This window comes from Desmodus rotundus, chromosome 4 (assembly GCF_022682495.2).
Source record: "Desmodus rotundus isolate HL8 chromosome 4, HLdesRot8A.1, whole genome shotgun sequence".
NCBI classification, from domain to species: domain Eukaryota; kingdom Metazoa; phylum Chordata; class Mammalia; order Chiroptera; family Phyllostomidae; genus Desmodus; species Desmodus rotundus.
This window is the reverse complement of record NC_071390.1, coordinates 177156588-177179636: the sequence shown is the minus strand read 5'-3', so window position 1 is coordinate 177179636 and position 23049 is coordinate 177156588. Positions and strand designations below refer to the sequence as shown.

At 46.9% G+C, this 23049-nt stretch overlaps 1 protein-coding gene across 1 annotated transcript in view; it reads right to left on the bottom strand.

Moving 5' to 3' along the window:
- Positions 1 to 1112: 1112 nt before the first annotated feature.
- Positions 1113 to 23049, bottom strand: part of CLNK (cytokine dependent hematopoietic cell linker) — a 133000-nt gene continuing 111063 nt past the window's right edge. The window contains exons 16-19 of the mRNA XM_045182762.2: positions 17443 to 17579; positions 15704 to 15781; positions 12006 to 12161; positions 1113 to 4833 (exon numbers count right to left, since the gene is read on the bottom strand). Coding sequence (XP_045038697.2) covers positions 4687 to 4833; positions 12006 to 12161; positions 15704 to 15781; positions 17443 to 17579 — 518 coding nt within the window. The 3' untranslated portion in view covers positions 1113 to 4686. The remainder of the gene's footprint in view (positions 4834 to 12005; positions 12162 to 15703; positions 15782 to 17442; positions 17580 to 23049) is intronic.

Sequence of the window (23049 nt, the reverse complement as noted above, 5' to 3'; positions counted from 1 at the left end):
TGCCCGTTTTGCTTTCTTCTTGAAGGCGGAAAGGAAGCCCATTTGCCATTCTCATGGGGGGTTGCTCGCTCTTCTGGCCTCTTTGGAAGTTTTCTGGCTAAAATCTCCCTCTATGTGGGTCCATTGTCGAGCTCGGTAGGGCTGCTGGGGATCAGAGTAGACAGGCACTTCCATCTCCTGCTCTGCTCCATGTTCTCTGTCCTTAAAGATAGCTCCTTTCCATTACAGCATCTGTGTCGTGGCAGCCCCCCACCGCCCCCCAGTTATGACGGCAAGCTGCACGTCTGAACATCTTAACAGGACCAAGAGGCTTTTAAAATGTTATAAATATATTACAAGAGGGTTTTCAAATATATATATATATATACACACATATATATATGTGTATATATATATATATTTGAACTGCTTGTTTATATCCTTTGGTCAAACTCATATTAGATTGTTTCAATGCCTTTCGACTTTGACTTCTGCAAACATTTTAAATTCTGGTGTAATGAATCTATCAATCTTTCCCTTTTGATTCATGTTGTAGTTTTAAGAACTCTGCCTACCCCAAAGTCATAAAAATTATTAGAAGAAAACATGAGACTCAATTTCACGTTTGCTTTTCACGTTTAGCTATTTGATCCACGGAGAGTTTATTTTGGGGTGTGATTTGAAGCACAACATAATTGTATTTTTTCCCTCCTATACAGTGAGCCAATTTCCCCAGAACCGGGCCATAAATCACCTGTCCTTTCCCCATGGAGGCTGTCTCTATTGGGTTCACTGTCCACTTAATATGTGGCCACTGCTTGACTAGTGACTAGAACCGCCTAGAATAGTGCCCTTTACAATGAGAGCGCTGAAAAGTAGTCTGACAAAGTGTTTTCATTTCTAAAGCATGTATTCTATTCTAGGAGCATTCTTCAGCTCTCTGCTTGAATATAGCCCCTCCCCCCCCCCCCCCCCCCCGCCCCTGCCCCCGCCCCCGCCCCCAGGCAGCTTTCTGGAACTGCACCCTCCCCCACACACCCACTTCTGCCTGCCAAGACAATGGCAGTGGCTGGGGGGGGGGGGGGGGGGCGGGGACACACCACCAAGCCTATTACTCTGCACTTCCTGCTTTTAATTACGCGTGGCCACTGGGGTTAGGTCTTCATCTTTGTGTCCCCAAGTCCAGTGTTAATGCTCGTAGGTCAAAAATCATTCTAGAAATTTCGTCATAAATGTATCCTCCGTGTGATTTCAAAAGGGCTTTAGGAACAATAGGGCATGAAAAAAAACAATTAAACTATATTTTGAATTCTTTTTTCTAATATTCAATTACAGAGATAGTAGGGCATTTAATTACATATCTGTTTCATTTAAGTTAGTATAGCTGTAAATCATGAATGTTAAAAAAAGTAAATGTGCTTAGCTAGAACGAATATTACTCAAGATGACAAAACAGACAGCCAAATATATAGTGCTAATCATATATAACATAGACTATCATCTAAAAAGTGCATGTTTGAACATGCCAAAAGCAATGAGCTATTATCGGGGTCCCAATGGGGTGACATTGGATTTCTCTATAGTTGTCAGAATGGAATATTTCATTGATTTCAGGTATGCTGTGGTTACTCACCCCCCCCACCCCCACATATACACACATATACCCAAAAGGAGGTCCATTAAGTAAATTTGAAAACTTTTAAAAGCCATTTTAAATAGGCTTCAGCAAGAATATATAGGCTTCACTACAAGCACTCAGTCATAAGTGTTAAAATGGAAACACAGCAAAGTAATGGGAAGCCAATTACACGATCTTACTATCGTATACTTATTTGTTGTCTGTTTCTCCTACTTAATTCACTGCTATAATTCCAATATATGCAAGATTGCCTAGCAACAAATACATATTCATACAAACAAGCGCTTATAACAAGGTATTACTAAAGATGAGGAAGAGATAAATTGAGCCAAATAGCAATGATTTGGTCAAAAAGTATTCATGAATGCGTAGGTGCTATAATCAGATAAAGCTAAAATTCCACTGCTCTCCTGAGGTGAGGTGTGAAGAGACACTTCTCAACTGAAAGGGAAATGATAGTTGAAGAGGAATGAAAACTCTTAAGAATTTGGGCACTCCACGTGCAGATCATCGAACTTCTAACTACAGCTCCAGCGAGAAGCTGGACCCTGGGCGGAACTTCGGGTAGGAAAACCTCCGTTCCAGCTGTGACTGGCACTGTAGCAGTGGGGACAAGGAGGCCCGTTGCCTCAACCGTGAAATGGGTTCAGAGTACCCACCCTGCCCTCTTTGCGGAACTGTTGTGATGGTGTAGTACGATTAAAATGGACACATCTGATTTGTTAGAAGTACAGTGTCGCTACGGTCAGTGCTGAGAACCAGGATGCCCCTTTGGCGGCCCTGGAGATGGGCCACTTGGGTGTTCCTTGAAAGAAGAACTTGCTGATCACCAAGTTCTCAGACATCCTCCAACCACAGTGCCTTCTGGATGGCCCTCAGTGTTTAAAGGTTGGGGTTTTCCTGGACAGCCCTGGCGGTGAGTTAGCATGCGTGGTGTCCTCATGGCTGCCCATTTCTGCCCCCATAGGACTCCCTCCTCCAGGGCAGTCTTTGCTCCGGATCTTCCGGATGGGCGGGCTAAGGCCTGCCTTCTCCCGTTCCTTCTCCCCTTTACGTTGCAGGCTCTACTTCCAATAAACGTTTGCACTTCTTCTAGCTCCTGTCTTGACGTCTGAGTTCCAGAAGACCTAACTAACAGGGCCCCTCAAATCCCAGCCATCCAAGCCACCCCTGTCAGAATCTTGAGCTTTCTACTTCCTTTGGAGATTTTCATATGTACAGGCATTGTGGGCACTTTAATTTAAGATGGTTAATGTCTACTTTTTCCTCATAGCCTCCTATCATGTGTTTATGAATAGGAGCTGCTAAAACATTTCAAAAACAGAAGCCTCATAAAAGTGCTAGCCACTCCCTGATGTTCACCTGTTTTAACGAGAACAAGGCTCGAGGAGATGTAGAAATTTCTTGAGAACACAGCCTGGAATGGCATAGCCCCAGTGAGTGAGTGAGGGAGTTCTCGGTAAAATCTCCCCAAAGCTTTTTAGAGTGAGGAGTAGATTCTTCCCGCACATGCCTGTGGTCTCTCTGCCAAGTCCGTTTCCGCGTGGGCCTGGGTTTGCTGAAGCCCAGGTGAGCGTGACCAGCTTCCATACTGCCTTTAGCTGGGGTGGGTCTGCGCCTTGGTAGCCAAGCTCCAGTTTAAACCCTCTGGTCTCTTGGGTCCAGCGTTATCCTGTGCCAGGCGCACTGCAGGGCAGGCTCGGGGTGTCAGCGGTTCCAGCTTTACTGCTGCGCTACCCTAGAGGCATTATGTTGCGCTGACCTTGAGAAAGGAGGGGCCCTCGTGCCTGGGGGTGGGGGGGGGGGCGGTTGGCAGACGGCTAAGAACTCTGTTTGGTGCTCATTGTTGGCAGTTTTGGACAAGAGGTGAGCCTGGGCATTGTGTGTATTATTTTCCTTGATATCTCTTGCCTTTTAATTCTATTTTGGTTTTACTTCTGCATTATAGCTACAATGACATAAATACTCTGTAATTTTCACATGTAGGCTTCGGTCACATTTGAAGTCATTGTGTACTAATAATTTCAACCAGAACTCTTCTTTTTTTTTTTTTAAACTTCACTATAACAGTTTATTTATTTATATATTGAAAGGTGGGTCAGTCTCTCTTTTCAAGTTGTTTCTCTTCCACTGGGCAGGAAACGTACCTGGGGAGGTGTGCTTGGAGGGAGCCAGGCAAAAGTGGATAAAAATCTGGGCTCACCTCTTATGCTAAGGCAGATCAACACCCCCCTGGAGCCTCTGTTTCCTCCCCCGTACTGTGAAACAAGAATAAAATGACACCCTCTTAGACCTGAGCGGGGACGTGTACCACGTTCTGCAACATCGCACTAACTTGGGGATGGCTCTTCCTTTGAATGGAAGTCCACAGTTGGAGTTTTTAAAATAATGATACTTTCATTCAGACTTAAGCTTACTCCCTTGTTATGAATCTGCTGATTCCACTTGTCTTTAAGGGACTCTAAACAGTATATTCCGGAGACTGGCCTCTTCACAGCCATGTAAATGTATTTCTAATTCCTGTCTTTCAAGGGATATTCACGAGTGCTCTTATTTTCCTAACACACTTCTCCCCAGAACTGAATTCCCAGGATGACCAATAGCATAGAGCGAGCATTCCCCAACACCTTCGGCACAAGCAATCACGAAAACATTGTAAATTCACAAGTCCAGGCATTTCTGAAACAAAGAAAGGCCGCGTGAGGACCCATAAAGAGCAAAGATTTGGGAGTCGCACCCAGACTTGCCCTGTGCCAGCTGCAAACTTAAGCAAGAGTTTCGTAACTTCTGTGGCTCCTCCGTAACGGGAGCGTAATGGCCGTCTTTATAGTTGCTTCTTTTCAAGATATTTTTTTTAAGTCAGGTTTGACTTTTGCCTCTTTTACGTATCTCTTCTGTGATTTGAGCTTTCAAAGCCATGATTGAGTTTCCAATTTCCACCATGGAATGCTTTTCTTTTCTACAATGTCAAAAATGTCATTCCTTAAAGCCCCAGAAAATAAGCTTTGGAAGGAAGTGCCAGGTAATAGAGGCCTTGGGTGCAGGGCCCGCAGGTGAAACAGACGGGGCTACCAAGGTGAGGACAGCCTGCTGAGAGGGAGTGGCCGAGTCAGGCGGCACTGCTCCCTGCGGGTGCCGGTTTTGTCTTTCCCGTCAATGAGCACAATGGGAAAATACTTGTAGTGTTCCACGATGTCTTCCACCGAGTCGAACTTCTGAAACACAGACAAGAAAGTGAATGGAAATTTCCGTATCTTTTGTGCCTGCAGGTTAAAGTACAGATGTTAAGTTTTCCTTGGAAAAGAGATGGACTCATTAACATTTCGGGGTGGGGGGGGTTGGAAGAGTGTGTCAGAAAGCCATTTAAAACATTGGGTGTGGCAATCCAGTTCTCTGGAGGATGAGTGATAAGAATGCTGTAACGTGGAGAATAAAGGCGCTTGGGGAGACCGAAGGTGAACTAAGGCATTTCCTGACTCTGATCTACTAGAATCAGATCACCTGGTCAAGCTTCTCTGCTGTCACAGGTTCCTGTTGTAAGCATTCAGGTGAGTTACTGAGAGATGAGCTAGTTACACAGCAGCCAGCCCCGGGGAGTCTTCGGAATTTGCGGGCCTCCCTTACCTCCCCGCTACCCGTGACCAACCAAAATGTGGCGGATCAAGGATCGACCTCTACTTAGGAAATTGGTGGGAAAGGCCTGCAGCACACTCCTCTCCTGTCACCCCATTATTTTAACTTCTGCTGTCATCAGAAACCCTCTGCTGACCAGGGGGCTGCCCACAGTTCTCAGCCAGTCTCGCTTCCTACCCTGGGCTTCTTGTGCAAAAGCAGCAGAGCGTGTCACGTGGTGTTTCTAGAGACGTCCATATGGAGTCCTGAGGTGATTTGATGGGAAGTAAGACTATTTCAAGTTCAGGGGAATCAGGATGTGCTTTGTCAAAGACACAGACTTGAAGTGGGCGTGCATTCTGGGTGATCCCAGGTAAGGGACAAGGAGGGTCTGGAGACGGTAAAGGCAGGGAAGAAGCAGGGCCGGAGTTGTGAGCACACGAGCATCTGATTTGCTGGGTTTGGATAAGTTCTCGGAATGTTGGGAGATGATCAGGAAAAGTGTGCCCCATTGGCCACCTAAACTTGAACGCTGCACTGATCCTCCTCCACGGCACTGTGAGGTGAGCAATGACCTTCCTTGAAGAGCCAGAGAAACTGCAGCTCAGAGAAGTGGGTCGACTGGCTCAGAGGTCACGCCGCTGCAGGGCCAGGACCAGGAATGGAACCTGGTTTTTCTGGATGCCTGTCAGTTCTTTCCTGGTACAGCATTGCCTGTAGCTGTGTCCCTGGCATTCCAACAGACGGGGCAGAGAGGGACACCGCCTGGAGGAAGGTGTGTCCCAGCGGGGACGATCTGATTCTGCTTTAGTTCTGTGCCTCCTCCCCTCCCCATATATCAGAAATGTTCGCAGACCTTAGGGACAGTCAACAGGGAATGAGATCGTCAAGGTCACTGCCCTCGGAGATTACACGTGGTGGGGACAACGTAAACTCCTGATCCTTGCATTTAGGGTAACGTACTGTGAAAACAACCTGCTCTGGGCTCAGACCCTCCCCAGGCCACGCAGGGGACTGCCTTTGGGGGCTGCGTGGGGCTGTTGGGAGGGACCTTGCTTTTCCCCAGGGGAGCACTAGTTGGAATGTAGAGACCTGTACTGCTGGGGCTCTGTCCTCCCTCCTACTGCTAGGGAGGGTGTGAGGAGGGCGTCACTGGAAGGAGGGGGACTTGGGGACAGAGATATGGAGTGATGAGTCTCCTGATAGTGCCCAGCCCCCAGACTCCCTTCATCCTGTTCTTCCTGGTGACCGAGCCCACGACAAACCTGCCCCTTCTCCCCCAAGCTCATTCGAGTTGGGTTTTGTCTTTCTTCGCTAAAAGATTACTGCTGAAATTTGTACATGGCTTGCCCCTCCCGGCCTGTTACTGCATCTGTCGCAGAGTTTGCGGTGAGATAAGCCATCTGTCCACCCCCAGTGGGTGTACCAACAATTTTAGTTCCTGCCTGATGCTAAGGTAAGGGGCTTTCCCAGTTGTCCAACGAGATAATAATTGGTTGGCTAAAGCGGTCATACGTGAAGGGCCCGGGCAGTTCCACCCAGGGTTTCCCCACCCACTGGCTGTGTGTCCTGGGCAAGCTTCTTACACTCTCCGTCTCGGTTTCTCTAGGAGCAGGGATGGTGATATTAGGACCTACCTCTGGGGGCCATTGCGAGGACAGACTGACTGACACAGCGTTCAGAAGAGAACTCCACAGACAAGGAGTGCTCGATAAAGATCAGTCCTCACTCTGAGCTCCTCCCTCCAGTCCGCCAAGGAGAGCAGGGGGACTGGAGTGAGGGCAGTGAAATCCCCAGAGGCGCTTCTAGACTTCCCCCCTAAGCCTTTAGAAAGGATGGAAATGTGTCTATTTCACTCCCCTTTATAAATTAAGGACAGAGTTTTTCCTCTCTTTCTTCATACCTGACAAAACAAAAGGAGATTTACGAGAACAAACTTTTCTCGTAGAACTTTTCTACAAAATTGGCTTCCCCACCCGGCACAACAGAAGTTCCCTGTCCTGGTATTAATCTCCAGAGGGGAAATGCTTGCTTCGCATTCTCATTCCTGTTTTTTTCGGGAGCGTCCTGAAATGATGAATTCAATATTAATTGTTTAATAATCTACATGGATGACATTTGAAATGAAATTGCTATTTCAACAAGTAATAGGAAGCAGGCAAGGCAGGGGCTATAAATCGTACTGTTGTTTCTTCTTATTACTGCCTTCTAGTGATAAGCCTGCAACTGATGTATTACCCTAAAGAGACTTTTAAAAGATTATAATTAAGCTCTTGTTTTTATATTAAATGATTTTTTTTTTTTTCAGGAGAACAGCAAATGTCATCCTAACATTGGATCTTAAAATTTGTTTAAACCTTTTGGGTTTGCCCAGCATACCAGCCATAGGTGATGTTTCACTGCCAGACAGGTAAGTCAGTCTGTCTGGGCAGACATGAGCAAGTGAAAGCAGAAAAGAGAAAAAGAGAGACAGAAGCAAAAAGGGAGGGAGGAGAGAAGCAGCCAGGGGAGGGGAGACATCAATCCACGGGTTAACTGTCCGTGTCTTCTGGTCCTCCATGTTTATCAAGTAGACAGCTGTCCTAATTTTCAGCCACTGATCAGGAATGTAAGGTCTGAGGATCGAAACTGCTCTCTCCCATGAGCTATCCCAGGAACGCTGCCCTGTGACTTCTAAACTCGGATGCAGCGTTGACGTCTGCAGCAGGTGAAGCTCTGAAGGTTAGGGATGGCAGGTGTCTGTCCTGCCTGTTCGTTGCTCAGTGTCTCCACTCTCACCCCGGCTGGAGTGCATGTGTAGAGAGTCGCAGACTCACCTGGGTGGCAGGGACTCCTCCTGACTCTGCTCTGTGTCCCCAGGCCAGAGCGCTGGCTCTCACGTAGTGCAGGCAGAAAGTTACTACTCGGCCAGTGACTGAGCAAGTGGGTATAGTGGACTGAAGGGTGGTCCCCCCAAATAGGCCAAAATATGTCCTAATCCCTGAAATCTGAATATTACCTTATATAGCAAAGAGTGACTGCAAATTCACATCACAAAAGTTGGGATTAAGTTGAGGATCTTGGGAGAAGAGCTTATCTCGAGTTATCCCTGAAAGTAATTTTGTGTCTCCTAATAAGGCAGAGGTGAAGAGAGAAGCATTCAGAGGAGGGGAGGAGGCAGTGTGGCCTCAGAGGCGGAGGTTAGAGTGACGTGGCCACAGGCCGAGGGAATGGTGTATCGCTGACAGCGCCCGGAAGCTCTGAGGCAGGGAGGGTCCCTCCCGAGAGCCTCCAGAAGGGGTGTGGCCTGGCGCACACCTTGACTTCAGTTTTCTGGCCTTCAGAACTGGGAGAAAATACAATTCTGTTGTTTTAAGCCACCAAGTTTGTGGGGCTTTGCCCCAGCACCCCAGGAAACGAATACACTAGCTACTCCCTAACTCGGAAGTTGGGTGTGACTTTCCGGCCACATGGCTAACAGAACAACCCACATACTTAATGTGCTGGGACATGGACCTCACCAACTTACTGTTTGCAAGAACACACTGGATGCCGGCCTCTGGTGCTGTGGGAGGTGTCGATGCGCGGGCATCGCCTGGGGGGCCTGGTGCCTGGCCTGCCCGGGGTGCACAGAGCTAATGAAGGGGCCTTCGGGGCTCATTTAAGATGGAATCTAGTAGTTACACATACCAGCCTCTATGTGTTTGGCACTCTAGTTACATTGTCTCTCCTTACTCAAAATAAGTCCCTTGAGACAGGTGTTGCCGCACTGTATGTGTGGTTAAATTGTAAAGTGTGCAAGAGCTCCAAAAAGCCACACAAAATCAAAACGGTCTTTGCAAACCCTGTGCCGCACGGCATGTTCCCTCAAGCACTGGATGAAGTAGCTGGTAGCTGGTGGCTGGCTGGCATTTAGCAGAGCCTTGGCGTATGCGAGACTTTTCCCGTGTTCTACGCATGGGTGATTCTTCCTCAGCAGGGCGAAGGGCTCACGCTGTGTCCGCAGAGAGGGAAGTGAGTGTGGTCTCTAGCTGTCCCAGTCCTAGACCTAGAAATGCTTATTTTTTACCCAGTGCCTGGCACACGTAAGTGTGACCTATTCTTCAGCCAACGTTCTGGGCTGTTTCCAAGCGGGCTGGGGATTGTTTGTGTTTGGTTGTGATGTTGGCTTAGATTGCAGAAGGACGTCGATCTTTTTGCAGACTACATGGGACTCCAGCTTTGCCAGGCACTCGCTGTGCCCGTGGGCCAGTTGCTGAACATTCCTGTGCCTCGGTTTCACCGTCTGTTGAATGGAGATATTGGCAGCACCCCCCTCGCAGGGTTGCTGTGAGAACTGTACTGATCAATGACTTCCTAACTGTTAACCGCACAGAACGACGCCTGTGCGTAGAAACGAATAGAAGTGTTAGGTAAAGATGTGGAAAGGAAACTCTTGCTTGGAAGAGGCATAGAGGAGAAAATCCCGTATTCACATAAAAAGGGTCTAATTGACGTAGGCATGGACTCCTTCAGGGGCCTGGGCTGGCTAATTCCAGGGGTCCTCACCTGGAAGCCAGCCTGTGCACAGCCGAGGCAGTCAGGCGCCGCGGGCAACCTGGCGTAGCGCTCTTAGACGCCCCCACAGACGCCCCCACAGATGCCCCCGCATGTCTGTTTCCGCTGTCTCGTTAGCAGTGTAGCTTTAGGGGGTGGGGGGATGCTATAACCTCTTCAGGTCTCAGTCCCCTCACTGGTACAAGGGGTTCAATACCTAGAGATGGGTTTTTCCCAGAGGGTTTTGAGGGCTGCACGAGAGAGCGACTTAAACAGCACCCAGCAGAGGGCTCTGCGGTTCATGTTAGGGCGTGTGGTTTCCGTTGTTCTGTATTCTCTAAGGAAAAGGAATCCTTAATCCCAAGCATGTATAAATCATTAAATGTATTTAAATGAGAAATGTTACGAGCTGAAAGAAGATACTAGGAGGATAAAGGGGTACTGAGCTGGCCAGTCCACTAACCCTGGGTGTCTAGCTGCGGGAATGATAGTCTGGTCATTATAGTGACTCAGTCGTGGTTGTGAACGTGGAATAACTCATGTTTATCGTGGGCCCACCACGTTCCAGGCGGTGTTCCGAGCGTTTTCCACTCACTCACTAATCCTCAGCACGAAAGGGAACACTGGCTACTTCAGTTTGGACGTAACACTCTCTGGATCTGGCTGTATGTGGCAGGTTTGTGTATTCATCTACTTGTTCTTTGTGCTCTCTTTAATGCCAGAGCTGTCCCGGGCTGTAGCAAAGGCTGGTGAACGGGCCCCATTCGGGCCCCATCCGGTGCTGGCCAGCTTCTCTAGCCCACGTGTGACCCCCAGACAAGGGCTCTGGGTCAGACGCGGTGCACACTGGACTCTCCAGGCTCTGCTGCGAGGAGTTTCCCACATGTGCCCACCTGGAGCATTTTGGCAACCCCGGCAGTGCTCCTTACTTTGATAGCCATTGAAGAATAGTAGATATTTGTGAAAATTCTGGCTTATTACTGTGTTAGTTTGCTTGGGCCTCATAACACTGCGCCACAGGTTGAGGACGCTGGTGGCTTAAACCACAGTCACCTGTTTTCTCACCATTCTGGAGGCTGGAGTCCCAGGGCCAGCTGTCAGCAGGCTGGTTTTTTCTGAGGCCTCTTCCCATGGCACCCTCACGTGGTCATCCCTCTGAGTGTGTCTGTCCTAATCTCTTCTTATAACAGTGACACCAGTCAGATTGGATTGGGATTTGCCTTAATGACCTCACTGTACCTTAATCAGCTCTTTGAAAATCCTTATTTCCAAATACTGTCACATTCTGAAGTCCTTGGGAGTTGCTGAGGGCTTCTGCATATGAATTTGGGAATTGTATTGAATAATACAATTCAATCTGTAATATATACCAACCAATAAAATTGAGGTCTGATGATGCCACATGGGAATCACTGAACTATAGAAACCTAGACTTAGAAAGATCATTTACACTTGAAGAACCTAAAGCCCAGAGAAGCTGAGTGACTGGCCTGAGCTCACACACCTCGTAAATGGTGACTGGGAAATTGAACCCTACTCGTCCCTCCCTCCCTCCCTCCCTTTCTCCCTTCCCCTCCCCCACAACAAGAGGTGAAAGGGCAGTCTCTCCTTGTCCTCTCACTCACTACCTGTATGTTTCTAGCCATTGACTTAGTTCTCTGAGCCTCGGTTTCCCTCCATCTAACATAGAAACAATTGTTATGTCAAAGAGTTGTTGAAAGATAACATGAGATAATGCAGACAGACCAGGCCTATCACAGACATATTCCGGGAGAATCAATCTCCTTCTCCCTTTGATGTGTTGACCCACTTTCACCTGGCCACCTAACTGCCGATCAGTGCTGAGGATGGGCACCACTGGGCGCTGTGGTTAAGCTCACCTTCGGTTTGGGGACACAAACCTACCAATTCCTACTGCTACCAGATGTTGTCAGAAATGCCTGCAGTGGGAGTTAGTGCTGGGGCAGGGAAGGCACGTGGCACTAACGGAGGCTTCAGTGGAGGACCCTGGGAGGCAGAAACTAGAGGTCTGGCAGAATGAGTTTTCTTTAATGGGCAAAGCAGGACAGAGGGTGTGTGGAATGGTCAGCACTGCCAGTGTGGGTAAGCCTTGTGCAGGGTTGCCTGTGGAAGGGGCTGGAAAGATTAATTACATCCTCTACCTCTAGGGTGGCGCTCTTTCTCCCCATCCTGCATCCCCCACATTCTCCTCTCATTTTGCTTTAGCGTGGAAAAAGGAAAGGCATGAAATTATACCCACTTCGCCTCCTCTGAGTCCCGTCCCCAGAACAAACTGCCGATTCCTCTCCAGGAAGCGGATTTTCACGTTGTAGACTCTGCTCCCATAAAACACCACCAAAACGTAGGGTTCTGTCTGGGATTTCACGGAGCAGTCTCGGACCAAGAAAGTGCCATCCTGAAGGAAAAGGAAGAATGGCGATCTTCTCAGGCAACCCAGCGTCCCACCCTCCCAGCGTGGAAACAGTGCTGCTTATGTGAGATTCCCCAATGGCTTTCGTTTTTGGCAAACTAGTTCTTTAGTCAATATAACTCAGTAAGTATTTATTGAGTGACAGTATGTATTAGGGTCCTCTTTATTTTCTGAGATGTCAACCAGTCAGGTCACGACACCCCTTCTAGATCTTTCAACCTCCCCTGCGATCCTCAGCATCATGCCTACAACCTCAGCGTGACCTTCGTGGATGAAGGCTGAAGGCACCAGCCAGTCTGTGGGTTCATCTCCTGTCACTCCTGCAGTCTCCGTCTGGACCCCGTCTCCAGGCAAGCCACCATTTCCCAAAGGCCCCAACTTGCTCTCAGGCTACATGGAGTAGCCCTCCCCTGGCCCCCCGCTGCCCTTCACTTGCTGGTGTTCAGGGATTTCCGGTTCTGCCTGATACTCCGTTTTTATTCCAGAGCTGGTGGCAGCCACTGCAGGCGTTAAGCAGAAGAGGCCTTTAGCAAGATAATGTGGGCCTCTGTGTGGGGAGATGTCACCAGAGGACTAGGGTCCCCAAGAAAGATGCAGTGCTTCAAGGTCACTGAGGTCAGAGTGAGTGTAGAGGGGGGAGAAATTACAGCCAGGCGTGAGGTGGGCGCAGGTGTAGGGCAAACAGTGGGGGGTGAGGGGGGAGACAGGAAAGGGCCCTATGACGATGTCCCGAAGGGACTGAGGGAAGAGTCCTGGAGGGAGAATGAAACCCAGAAGCGTGTATTCCAGAAGCCAAGGCCAGGGACAGCGAGCGAGCAAGGGTCCCAAAGGTCAACAGTGTGGATTGGTCTGCAGGCCCTGAACAGGCACCTGATGCGGAGCAGAGCCAGCCTGGCACTCCCTGGGGAGGGGCTCCGGATGGAGGCCCCAGTAGAAGGCCTAGGAATGGAGCAAGCCTCCCGAAGGTGAGCGCACCTGCCTGCGAGGCTTAGTTCTGTGGCTCCAGCGTGTCCTTTACGCGATGAAAACTCTGACTGTGATTGCACGGATCATTCTAATGCTCTACGAAAATAGGGTAATATTTATAATAACCATCATGTGCACTCATCTCTCTCAGTGACGTTTAGTATCTGTATTTATATGGACCTCCAGCCTATGTGTAATTCATATTTATGATATAGATTTATATCATGCCTATAATACTGTGTAGTAATACTTTAAACATGTTACTTCATGAATAATACTATAAACTGCAGTGATGTTCTGATGTGCTGGCAGCTAAGGTTCATTGAGAATTGCCCTCAAGGTGTAAAGCTCTTCACACACATCATTCCAGCTGATCTTCACATTGAATTTGAGGAGGTGTTTTATCCCCATTTTACATGTGAGGAAGTCAGGATCCAAGAGTTTAAGTGAATTTCCTAAAGCATCCTAACTGGTCAGGGGAATACCTAAAAGTCAAGCTGATTCCTTGCTCTCTAAATATGCCGGCCTCCGAGCACACCAAGGGGGACTGAGAAATTTTCTGGAACTTCTTTTGCCTAAACCTTCAGCTGTTATTGAAGCCTTAAGACTCAAGAACAGAACCTTGCCAAAGGTCAGAAAGGGGAGGAGCCAAGATCTGTGACCAACTTTGGGGTCTATCCCCTTAAACTCTGCGGTGAGTGTGTCACAATGAGTCTGAGTAACCCTGCAATTTAAATTATCGGTGACAAGTGGGAAACACAGTTTGGCAACACCGAGACTAACAGAGAAGGACAATGTGAAGCCATTCAAGTGAAACTTTGTTTTCTCAATGTTTGCGGGGAGAGAAGGCAGAGACAGGCACTGAGGGGAAGGGAGAGGGGAGGGGAGGGAGCACGGACCCAGGCAGAATTTGAGGAAAGAGAGCGGATCTGGATTACAGGTTCTGCCACTTTCTCCATTTGTGGCCGAGACCTTGACTTCGCTTCATGTTTCTCATCTAGAAATAAGATACTTCCATTTATGCCTGATATGTTCAAGATACTTTGTTAACGACTGTATTAATTTTCTATTTGTGGCTATAACACATTAACCATAAACTTAGTAGACTAAAACACAAGTTTATTCTCTTATAGCTTTGGAGCGTGAATTCCGACATGGGTCTCTCTGGGATGGAACCAAGGTGTGGGCAGGGCTGTGTTCCCTCCGGAGGGTCTGGGGGAGAACCCCTTCCCTGGCCTTTTCCAGCTTCCAGAGGCCACCAGCTGTCCTTGACTGGAGGCCCCCCACCTCCACATCTGACTCTGATACCCCTGCCTGCCTCTTACAGGGATTCTTCTGGTCACATTGAATCCACCCAGATAATCCAGGATAATTATCCCATCTCAGGATTCTTAGGCACATCTGCAAATTCCCTTTTCCATGTGAGGTGACATACTCACAGGTTCTGGGTATTGGGACATGGCCATCTTGGGGTGGGGGCATTATTCTGTTTTCCATAGCAACTTATGTGTAATTTATCTTATTTAATCTAATAATATCAGTTCTGAGAGGTAGGTTTTATTAAAATTTGCTGGGTCCTATCATTTACTCATCCATCCACTCACGAATGAATTCATTCATTTCCTGTGTCCCCACTCAACAGTGACCACTGTACTAGTGAACTAAAGACAGATTTTGATGTTGCATGGGTCTTGGGAGCCTTTCTCTCACTTCTGAACAATCTTGTATTGTTTTCTGCACACAGTAGAACAGTTGCATAATAACTGCTTGCTCTTTGTGGTGATGGTTATAGTAATCATTTGAGCTGATTGCAAAATATTTCAGTTTTCCTCTCCTTTTGGTCAGCTGGCCGCTTTGTACTTCCCCACACCCCCGGAAGTTGGGCCTGGCCGTGTGACTTTGGCCAGTGCCATGTGAGCAGATATGGAACGTGCTACTTTTGAGAGGCTCGGTTAAGAGCCAGCATGTGACTGGTGTAACCACACATTGAGATGTAACCTCCAGCAGTCTGCTCCAGCCCCCCAGACCCATCTTGAATATGGGGCGAAAGCAAGAAATGCAGTTTTGTTCTTCTAAGTCACTGAGGTCTTGGGGGTGTTTGTTACTGTAGCACAACCTAGCGTATCCTGACTACTACAGCATTCACAACCTCTGCTCCTTCCCCGAAGAAGTGAGACAGAGACCCAACTGTGTCCTCAGTAAGGAGATGAGACTTGAAGGAAGCAAAAGGAAGGTGCTTTCTCCTGCTCTTTGACCTCCACTTACACCCTGTTTACACCCCAGCCTCCACAGTTGGTCTCCAAAATCATTCCTTAGGGTAGGTTTTACTATTTTCACTTAATAAAGAAACCTACACTTAAAGATATTTATAAGCTTGAGAAAGTTGCATGGCTCGTAAGTCTCCGATCTAAAACTCTGGTTGAGATCCTCCGTTCTGTCACAACCTCCCCAGCGCTGAGAGATACGAGGTGATGCAGGAACCGCCCCCATCCCCGCGGAATCACACTGCTTGTTCTGTGCCCTGACCTGGGGGCAGGAAGCCATCAGCTGATGGGCCTTACCTTGTTCTCCTTTAGCAAGGCCTCCTCGACCTCCTGGCGACTGCACTCTCCGACGTACCATCCGTGGAGCTGGGCAGCCTGCAAGATGGGTCACAGGGCATCACTAATGATTCAGGAATTAATGGAAATGTACTTTTGCTCTAGCAGCGCCACATCGCGGTTTGGCGGATGGTCGAGATGCGGCAGGAACATCCTGTCCCCGGGCCTGGGCGCCGCAGAAGTCGCTGCAGCTTGGCAGAGTAACCAGAGTTTCACTGCGTGCGCTGAGCCGGCCTTCGGCACCGTGCTCAGGATGGACAAGGGGCCCTCCGGCCACCGTGCTGAGCGAACGGAGCAGGGAAGTGCATTGTTTGTGGAGCCCTAGTCACCATGAAAACACGGGGAGGGCAAGACAGGTGCAGATCGAGAGCGTTTTTAGGCTCCTCGCCTAAAGTCACATGCGGTGGAACTGGCATTCGAACCCTCGTCTGCCTGGCTTTTGCCCTGTGCTATGCTCCATTATTTATACCAATTGACTTCTATGGATTATAAAATCCAGCATAACAGAGAGAAGAAGGGGCAGTCAGAGAGACGCACCGCGGACCTGTAGTTCCCCAGGGTCCTAGTATTAACCCCCTGCATGAAGCCAGCATGTCGAAGCCCCCTCCTCATCCGTGTCCCAGTCCATCCCTGCGACAACCCTGTAAGGGGGCACGTCAGGACAGGGGGGCTCAGGAAGTCAACAACTGTCACCTGGTTGGCAAATTCTAGGGATGTGACATCCGGTCTTTGGTCTCTCGGTCTGAGCCTCTGGTCCTCTCAGCACAAACCTGATCTTGCCAATGATGGGCATGTGTGAGCCAGCTCCCCGATAACCTTGTGTCCTCACTTGCTGCCACCCCCAGCCTGAGCACACGGGTCTGGCCAGCCAGAAGTGCTTGCCATTCTGTGGGCACATGGCTTCAGGACTCGGCATGAGTGGGCACTGTGGCCTGGAATCCCTCCTGCTCCTCACCTGCCCTCCTACCCTGCTGTCATTCTCTCCTCTCAGGATTGGGATCAAACTCCTCTCTCTCTCTCTCTCTCTCTCTCTCTCTCTCTCTCTCTCTCTCTCTCTCTCTCTCTCTTTAAAGATTTTATTTATTTTTAGATAGAAGGGAAGGGAGAAAGAAGGAGAGAAACATCAATATGTGGCTGCCTCTTGTGCACCCCCTACTGGGGATCTGGCCCTAAACCCAGGCATGCACCCAGACTGGGAATGAACCATCGACCCTTTGGTTCACAGGCTGGCACTCAATACACTGAGCCACATCAGCCAGGGCTCAAACTCATCTCTTATTGGAGGCATCCCTTGGAATGTGGTCCTTTACCTTTTATTACAGTATATTGTTATAATTGTTCTATTTTATTATTAGTTGCTGTGGTTAATCCTTGACTGCCTAATTTAATTAAGCTTTATCACAGGTTTGTATGTATGAAAAACAGTAAGTATAGGGTGTGATACTCTCTGTGGTGTTAGGCATCCACTGGGGTCTTGGAACAAGTCCCCTGTGAATGGGGGAGCAGTGATGGTTTGCAAATTAATGAATCTGGTGAAAGAGCAATGTAAAATTGCTCTTTTGGTTATATAGCAAAGCACTTTGAAGGTCTAAAAGCCAATGATATTGAGGAAAAATGAAAGTCAGTCATGATACCCCTTTGAAGCACTGTCTAGCACAGCTCAGCGAAGATGCTAAGTGTGTCTAGAAAGACGAGCCTACCTTTTCATCGGGCCTTGTGGGGAGACGTTTTCTCCTGCTCGTGGGGCCAGGGGGAAGAGAATGTTCCCAAGGGCCAAAGCTGGCTGGAGACTGGCATCTCTGAGGAGGGTGGTGGGACTGTGTGCTGCCTTTACGATCTGGGAAGAGTAAATTCACATTTAGATGAGCTTTTGTTACTGTGTCCAATTGCCTTCCTCCAACTAGGGGCCGGATGGAGCCGGTCACCCCTCTCTGCGTCTGTGGCGCCCTTGGTCCACGCCACCGTTTTCTCACTCTGGATGCAGTCTCCTGCGGACCCTTCTCTTGCCTCAGCTTTTGCCCCTTCCTCTCTAAGGCAGCCAGAATAATCTTTCAAAAATGCAATTCTGACTTTGCTAGTCCCCGTGGTGAAAAGCCTTCCGTGATTTCCTTTGCAAATGGAAGAAAACCCAGGTGTTTTACCTCTGTCAGTAAGGCCCTCAATAACCTTTCTCTTCTGATTTCCCTCTCCCCCCATCCTCCCTTCCTTCCACCCCCCACCCATCCACCCCCCCACCCATCCATCCCCCCACCCACCCATTCCCCCACCCCCCCACCCATTCCCCCCCCCCACATATCCATCCATTCCCCCCACCCCACATATCCATCCATTCCCCCATCCATTCCCCCATCCATCCTTCCACGCCCCATCCAGGGTTCCACCCATCCCCCATCCCCCACCGCCTGCTCCGTTCCGTCTGTAGTGAATTTTGTTCAGTTTCTTGAGCCAAGCTTGTTCCCAACTCAGGAAACACTATTTAAAAAAAAAACAAAAAACTTGAAGAATGACATTTTGTCTTAATGGAATCTCACTTTTTTAAATCTGAAAGACTGACAAATTATGGTTATTCAGACTCGGCCGTTTAGCAGATATTTTGTTAGAAATGAACAAAGTGAGCCCGTTAAGTCACAGAAAACAACTGCAGCATTTGTTGCCAATTAAAAAGTGAGAGTTTTGAATGCAGATTGGAAAAAACCTGGCATCTGCCGTCTTGACACAACAGCATCTTAACAGACTTTTGTCCTGAGATTGGCAGTGGTACTTAGGGATGCGATTTTAAAAACTGCTTTACACTGAAACATGTCGACATTGAAAAGATCTGCTCAGGCCTGTGAATCATTATTTTCCAAGTGACAAATGTATGAAGAAGCTACAAAGTCGTGCCTGGGTGAAAGACTCTTCAAAAGAGAAGGCAGAACAATAGATTTTAAAGTATTTAAAAAATCATTGAAAGGGTTTTGATTTCACCTGGTACCTAAGTTCTATGACACTACCGCTTGTCAAGTTTTGATGTGGTATTTTCTTAACATACTTCAATGAAAATAACATTTTCATGGCATCTAATTTCACTTCAGTGACTAATAATAAAAGATTAATTTCAGGAAATTAAGGCTATAAGGAAGGAGTGAGGTGTTATGAAGAATACTAAGCAAATATTTATAAATTAGTAATTTCAAGCAAGAAATAACTAAAAATTTCATAAAGACCTGAGGGCATAAAAACAATATGAAAATAAGATACTAGACAAGAATTATAAACTATATAGTCTTCATTCAGTCTAGAAAATATAACAAAGTTATAGTCTTGGTGAATGGCTTGACAAGTACTTTGAAAGAATAGGATATTTTTTTAAATTAAATTTTACTTGAATTTATTGGGGTGACATTGGTTAATAAAATTATATAGATTTCAGGTGTACCATTCTATATTACACCATCATCTGTATGTTGTATTGTGTGTTTACCACCCCGAGTTAAGTCTCCTTCCATCACCATTTAAGAATAGGGTCCGTCTGACACAGCACATTTTTGAGGCTAAATATTAAATAAAACATTAGCAAATACTTATAAGCCAGTCACCATAAGTTAGGTTATATATGCATTTATTCTACTCTTATTCATCAAAAGGCCAAATTCTCCCTAGAGTTACTAAGAAGAACAAAGATTTCTCCTGAAACATGGAAAATTCTGCTTTAATGCTTCCAAGGACTGTGGCTGTTAAGATTGAGCCCCAGAATGCCTGTTAGAGGGAATTACAGGTATTAAAATATTTGTCGTAGAGAACTGTTGGATCACTTAAGGTTTAAAGTGCATTCGTCACAGTGCGTTCATTTCTCTCACCCATTTAAGGCCCTGAAAATAGGAATAATGCTAAAGATATTTCTCCTTTTAATTTTATTTTAAAAGTTTTCTGTCTTGTTTGGAAAGAGGATGTAAACTCTAGAGTTTTAAAATGCAATCATGCTTTTATTTAAAATGTTAAAACTAATGGAAGAATAGTATAATTTCCAAGAGAGGGAAAGGGGAATAAAGAAGAGATGAATTCAATATCTGGCAGGAAAAGAAACAAAAAGCCAGTGAAAAGCAGGGCAAATAGGAGGCACAAAGAGATGTAAAAATAAAAAAAATATTAATAATTGCAATAAATATCAAAGATATAAACAGCTTTTAAAAATTAGCTGCAAACCACTATGCTGTATGCCTGAAACTAATACAAAATAATATTAAAATAAGGAATAAAAAAAATAATAAAAGTGAATTGTAATTGAAAAAAAATTTAATGTAAAAACCCCCAGAAAACAAAATTAGATGCAAATGGTTTAAACAGTTCCGTTATGCGCTAATTGTACATCTACAGTGTAATGACACAGATCACTAATGAGAGAATGGAGACGGGTGTACCGGGCGAATTCTAACCACAAGAAAGCTCACAGAGCTATGGTACTATTAAAAAAAGACTTAAAAAATTTATTGAAAATATAGTAAAGCAAGACATAGACACCTATTATTGAAATGGCCACAGCTCTCTCTCCAACATGGATTGAAACAATAAGAACATACTTGAGAGAGGAAAATAACCATTATCAGCATTTCCTATTCGTTGTGTAGTGTACATAATAGTCTTCGGTGATTATGAATTTTTCATTATATTGTGGCAACTGATTTATTATATTTCAACTCTGAGTGCCTTGCTTGAATATTTAAAAAGTCCTACTTGAAAAGAGCGCTGGGAAACGGCTGTATGCATTTGTGGCCTATTCAGAGAATGAGTTAAATAAAACAAAACAGGCAGAAAAACAACTTAGCAGTGCGATCTCCCCGATGGCCTGGGTGGGTCTTTGCTTAATGAATGAATAAAATTCAGAGCTGATAATCCCCTGCAACTGTTGAACTGATTTTGTTCTCAAATCATGACGCCTGATCTTTGGAAAACTTCCTCCACATAAAACATTGCCTTTCAGTTTTATACCCCCGTGACATAGGACATAGGACTCTCCTACGTGGGGGATGGAGGGCCACAGGGACGAAGAGACGGACTCAGGGTGGGTGGAGGAACATTGGGGTGGACACTGTATAGGCAGTCAGTGAAATTTGAGGCAGGGTAGCCTAATAAAATGGTATGGGTTGCAGAATCATACTGTTCCCAATCATCACTACTATTTCAGTGTTCTTATGCGTATGAAGCTCTTAGGACAGCACCTGACCCAGCCAATGTGCTGCCAATGTCAGCAGTTTGGGGGACCGCAGCTGTAGCGAGGCCTTTCTTTCCTAACTTACAATAAAAGCATTTTAGTTTAACCGAGGATCTATATATACTTATTAGCAAATTTTCACTATTACGACAATTTAAAAAATAATCTTATATGAAAAAAAGCCACGTAGTTTATAAAACAAAAGGCAGATAGAAAAAGAAAACATTAGTGAGCAAAAACGAAAAAGAAAACAAACCATCCTCAGTCGCAAACTTAGAGAGTAAGGTTACCGTTGTGCAGTGCAAACAAACCCATCTGGATCCCCTTCTGACACCTCAAAATAATGTATGTTTTTTGTCCTGAGATTCATCTGCTTAGGCTCCTAAGAGCTTAGCTTGAATTCATTTATCAGAGAATTGAGCGAAGGCCATTTATCAGGTAGTACCTGAACTATCAAGACTAACTGAACATTTCCCAAACCTTTTCTCACTTGTAAAAAAAAAAAAAAAGATGAAAATGTCTACAGGGATAGAGAGGTGGATTTCACTACTGGACTTGAAGAGGGCCGCCTCCCTCCCCTGAGGCATGCAAAGTAAACTGGTCAGCTGCAGGGAGCCCGAGACCGAGGACGCCGTGCGAGCCATTTCGTGCTGTTTCTGTGCACCTAGTTTCTCCTGAGCGCTGTCATCCAGCCCAGAGGTGACTCCTGACTCAGTAGAACCACCACGGCTCAGTAAGCAGAGGGAGGGGCAGGGCAGGTTAGTTTTAACTAACCGCTTAAGTGCTGGTTAGCGAAAAGGTGGTCCATCTCTCTTTTGTATACTTAGGGCCCAGCCCAATTTTAGGTACGAATCATATGCTTGGTGTGTCTGTGCTGACAGAAAGAAGAGTGAGTTGTGTTTGAAGGTCCTGAAGAACAAACCATTTCCCCTGCTGTTCCTTTAAGCGACCTTGTTTCCTAGAGACGCACAGAGAAGCCTCTCCTAGAGCCCAGTACAAATGATCCACGCCCAGCCCTGGGGGTGGGGGGGGCTTGAAGGGACTCACGTCTGCTCAGGCTACCACCCACTTCCCTAACTACTGTTCCATTCTTCAATCACTCTCTATTTCTCATTTGTGCAAGATTCTGTCTTTCAAGGCAGGACTCTGCATTCCTCTTTAAGCTAAGATTCTGCTTCTGCATCTTTGCACTATATTCTCAAAACCCCTTAAGTAAGGCCCTTCCTGGGCCTGTTCAGGCCTGGACCTTCCACCTGGTTACCGAGCCTTATCTTCATACCCTGCATTCTGCCTCCGGGACTCCCGCCCTTGAATTCCAAGGCATTGAGTCCATGCGGTAAGTCACTGCCTCCTGTAGCCAACTTCCTTAAAAAAAGCAGCCTTCTGTCGGGGACCTCTGGTTAGCAGTGCACACCTCCACCTCGGGAGAGATGAGTTTTCCAACCTAAGGCCTCGAGGGGGAGGGCAGAGGAGAAACAAGGACAGGATGCAGGTTGGGGGGAAGGGGATTCATTGGGCAGGGAATCCCTGGAGAAGGAAGGGGAATATAGAAAAAAAGGAGAACTGTTAAAATGTGTCAGTTGTCTATTATGTGTCTAGCAGAGGGCTGTGAGTTAACATTCTACTTGAGCTGTGTGGAGGGGCGAGGGTGGAGTCCCCAGAAGGAACTTGATGAGCCTGACCCTCCTGTAGGGAGAGGGGCAGAATGAGGGCCACCTCAGCCTTTCCACAGTATCCAGCCCTAAGCCCCGTCTCTGGCTCAACAGAGAGAGAGAGAGAGAGACAGAGAGAGCGACAGAGAGAGAGATTAGACTTAAACACAGAATCTCCCTAGCATTTAGGAAGAAGAAAGAGACAAAAGAATGGGACAGATCTAGTCTGGACAAAATAATGCTAATAATGGCAAAACCCATCATCTGCGGTCATCCCTGTGTGTGCCGTGTCCGCCCTCCCCACAGACAGGCACCCTTTGGGTTTTTTTCTTTGTGAGCAATTAGGAAGAGGGGTCGGTTTTATTTTCTCCATTTGTCAGATTTTCTTAAGAGAAATCTATTTTACACCCAATGAATTGGCAAAAACTTAAGAGTTTTGTCTAAAACGACTGTTGAGGGGGCAC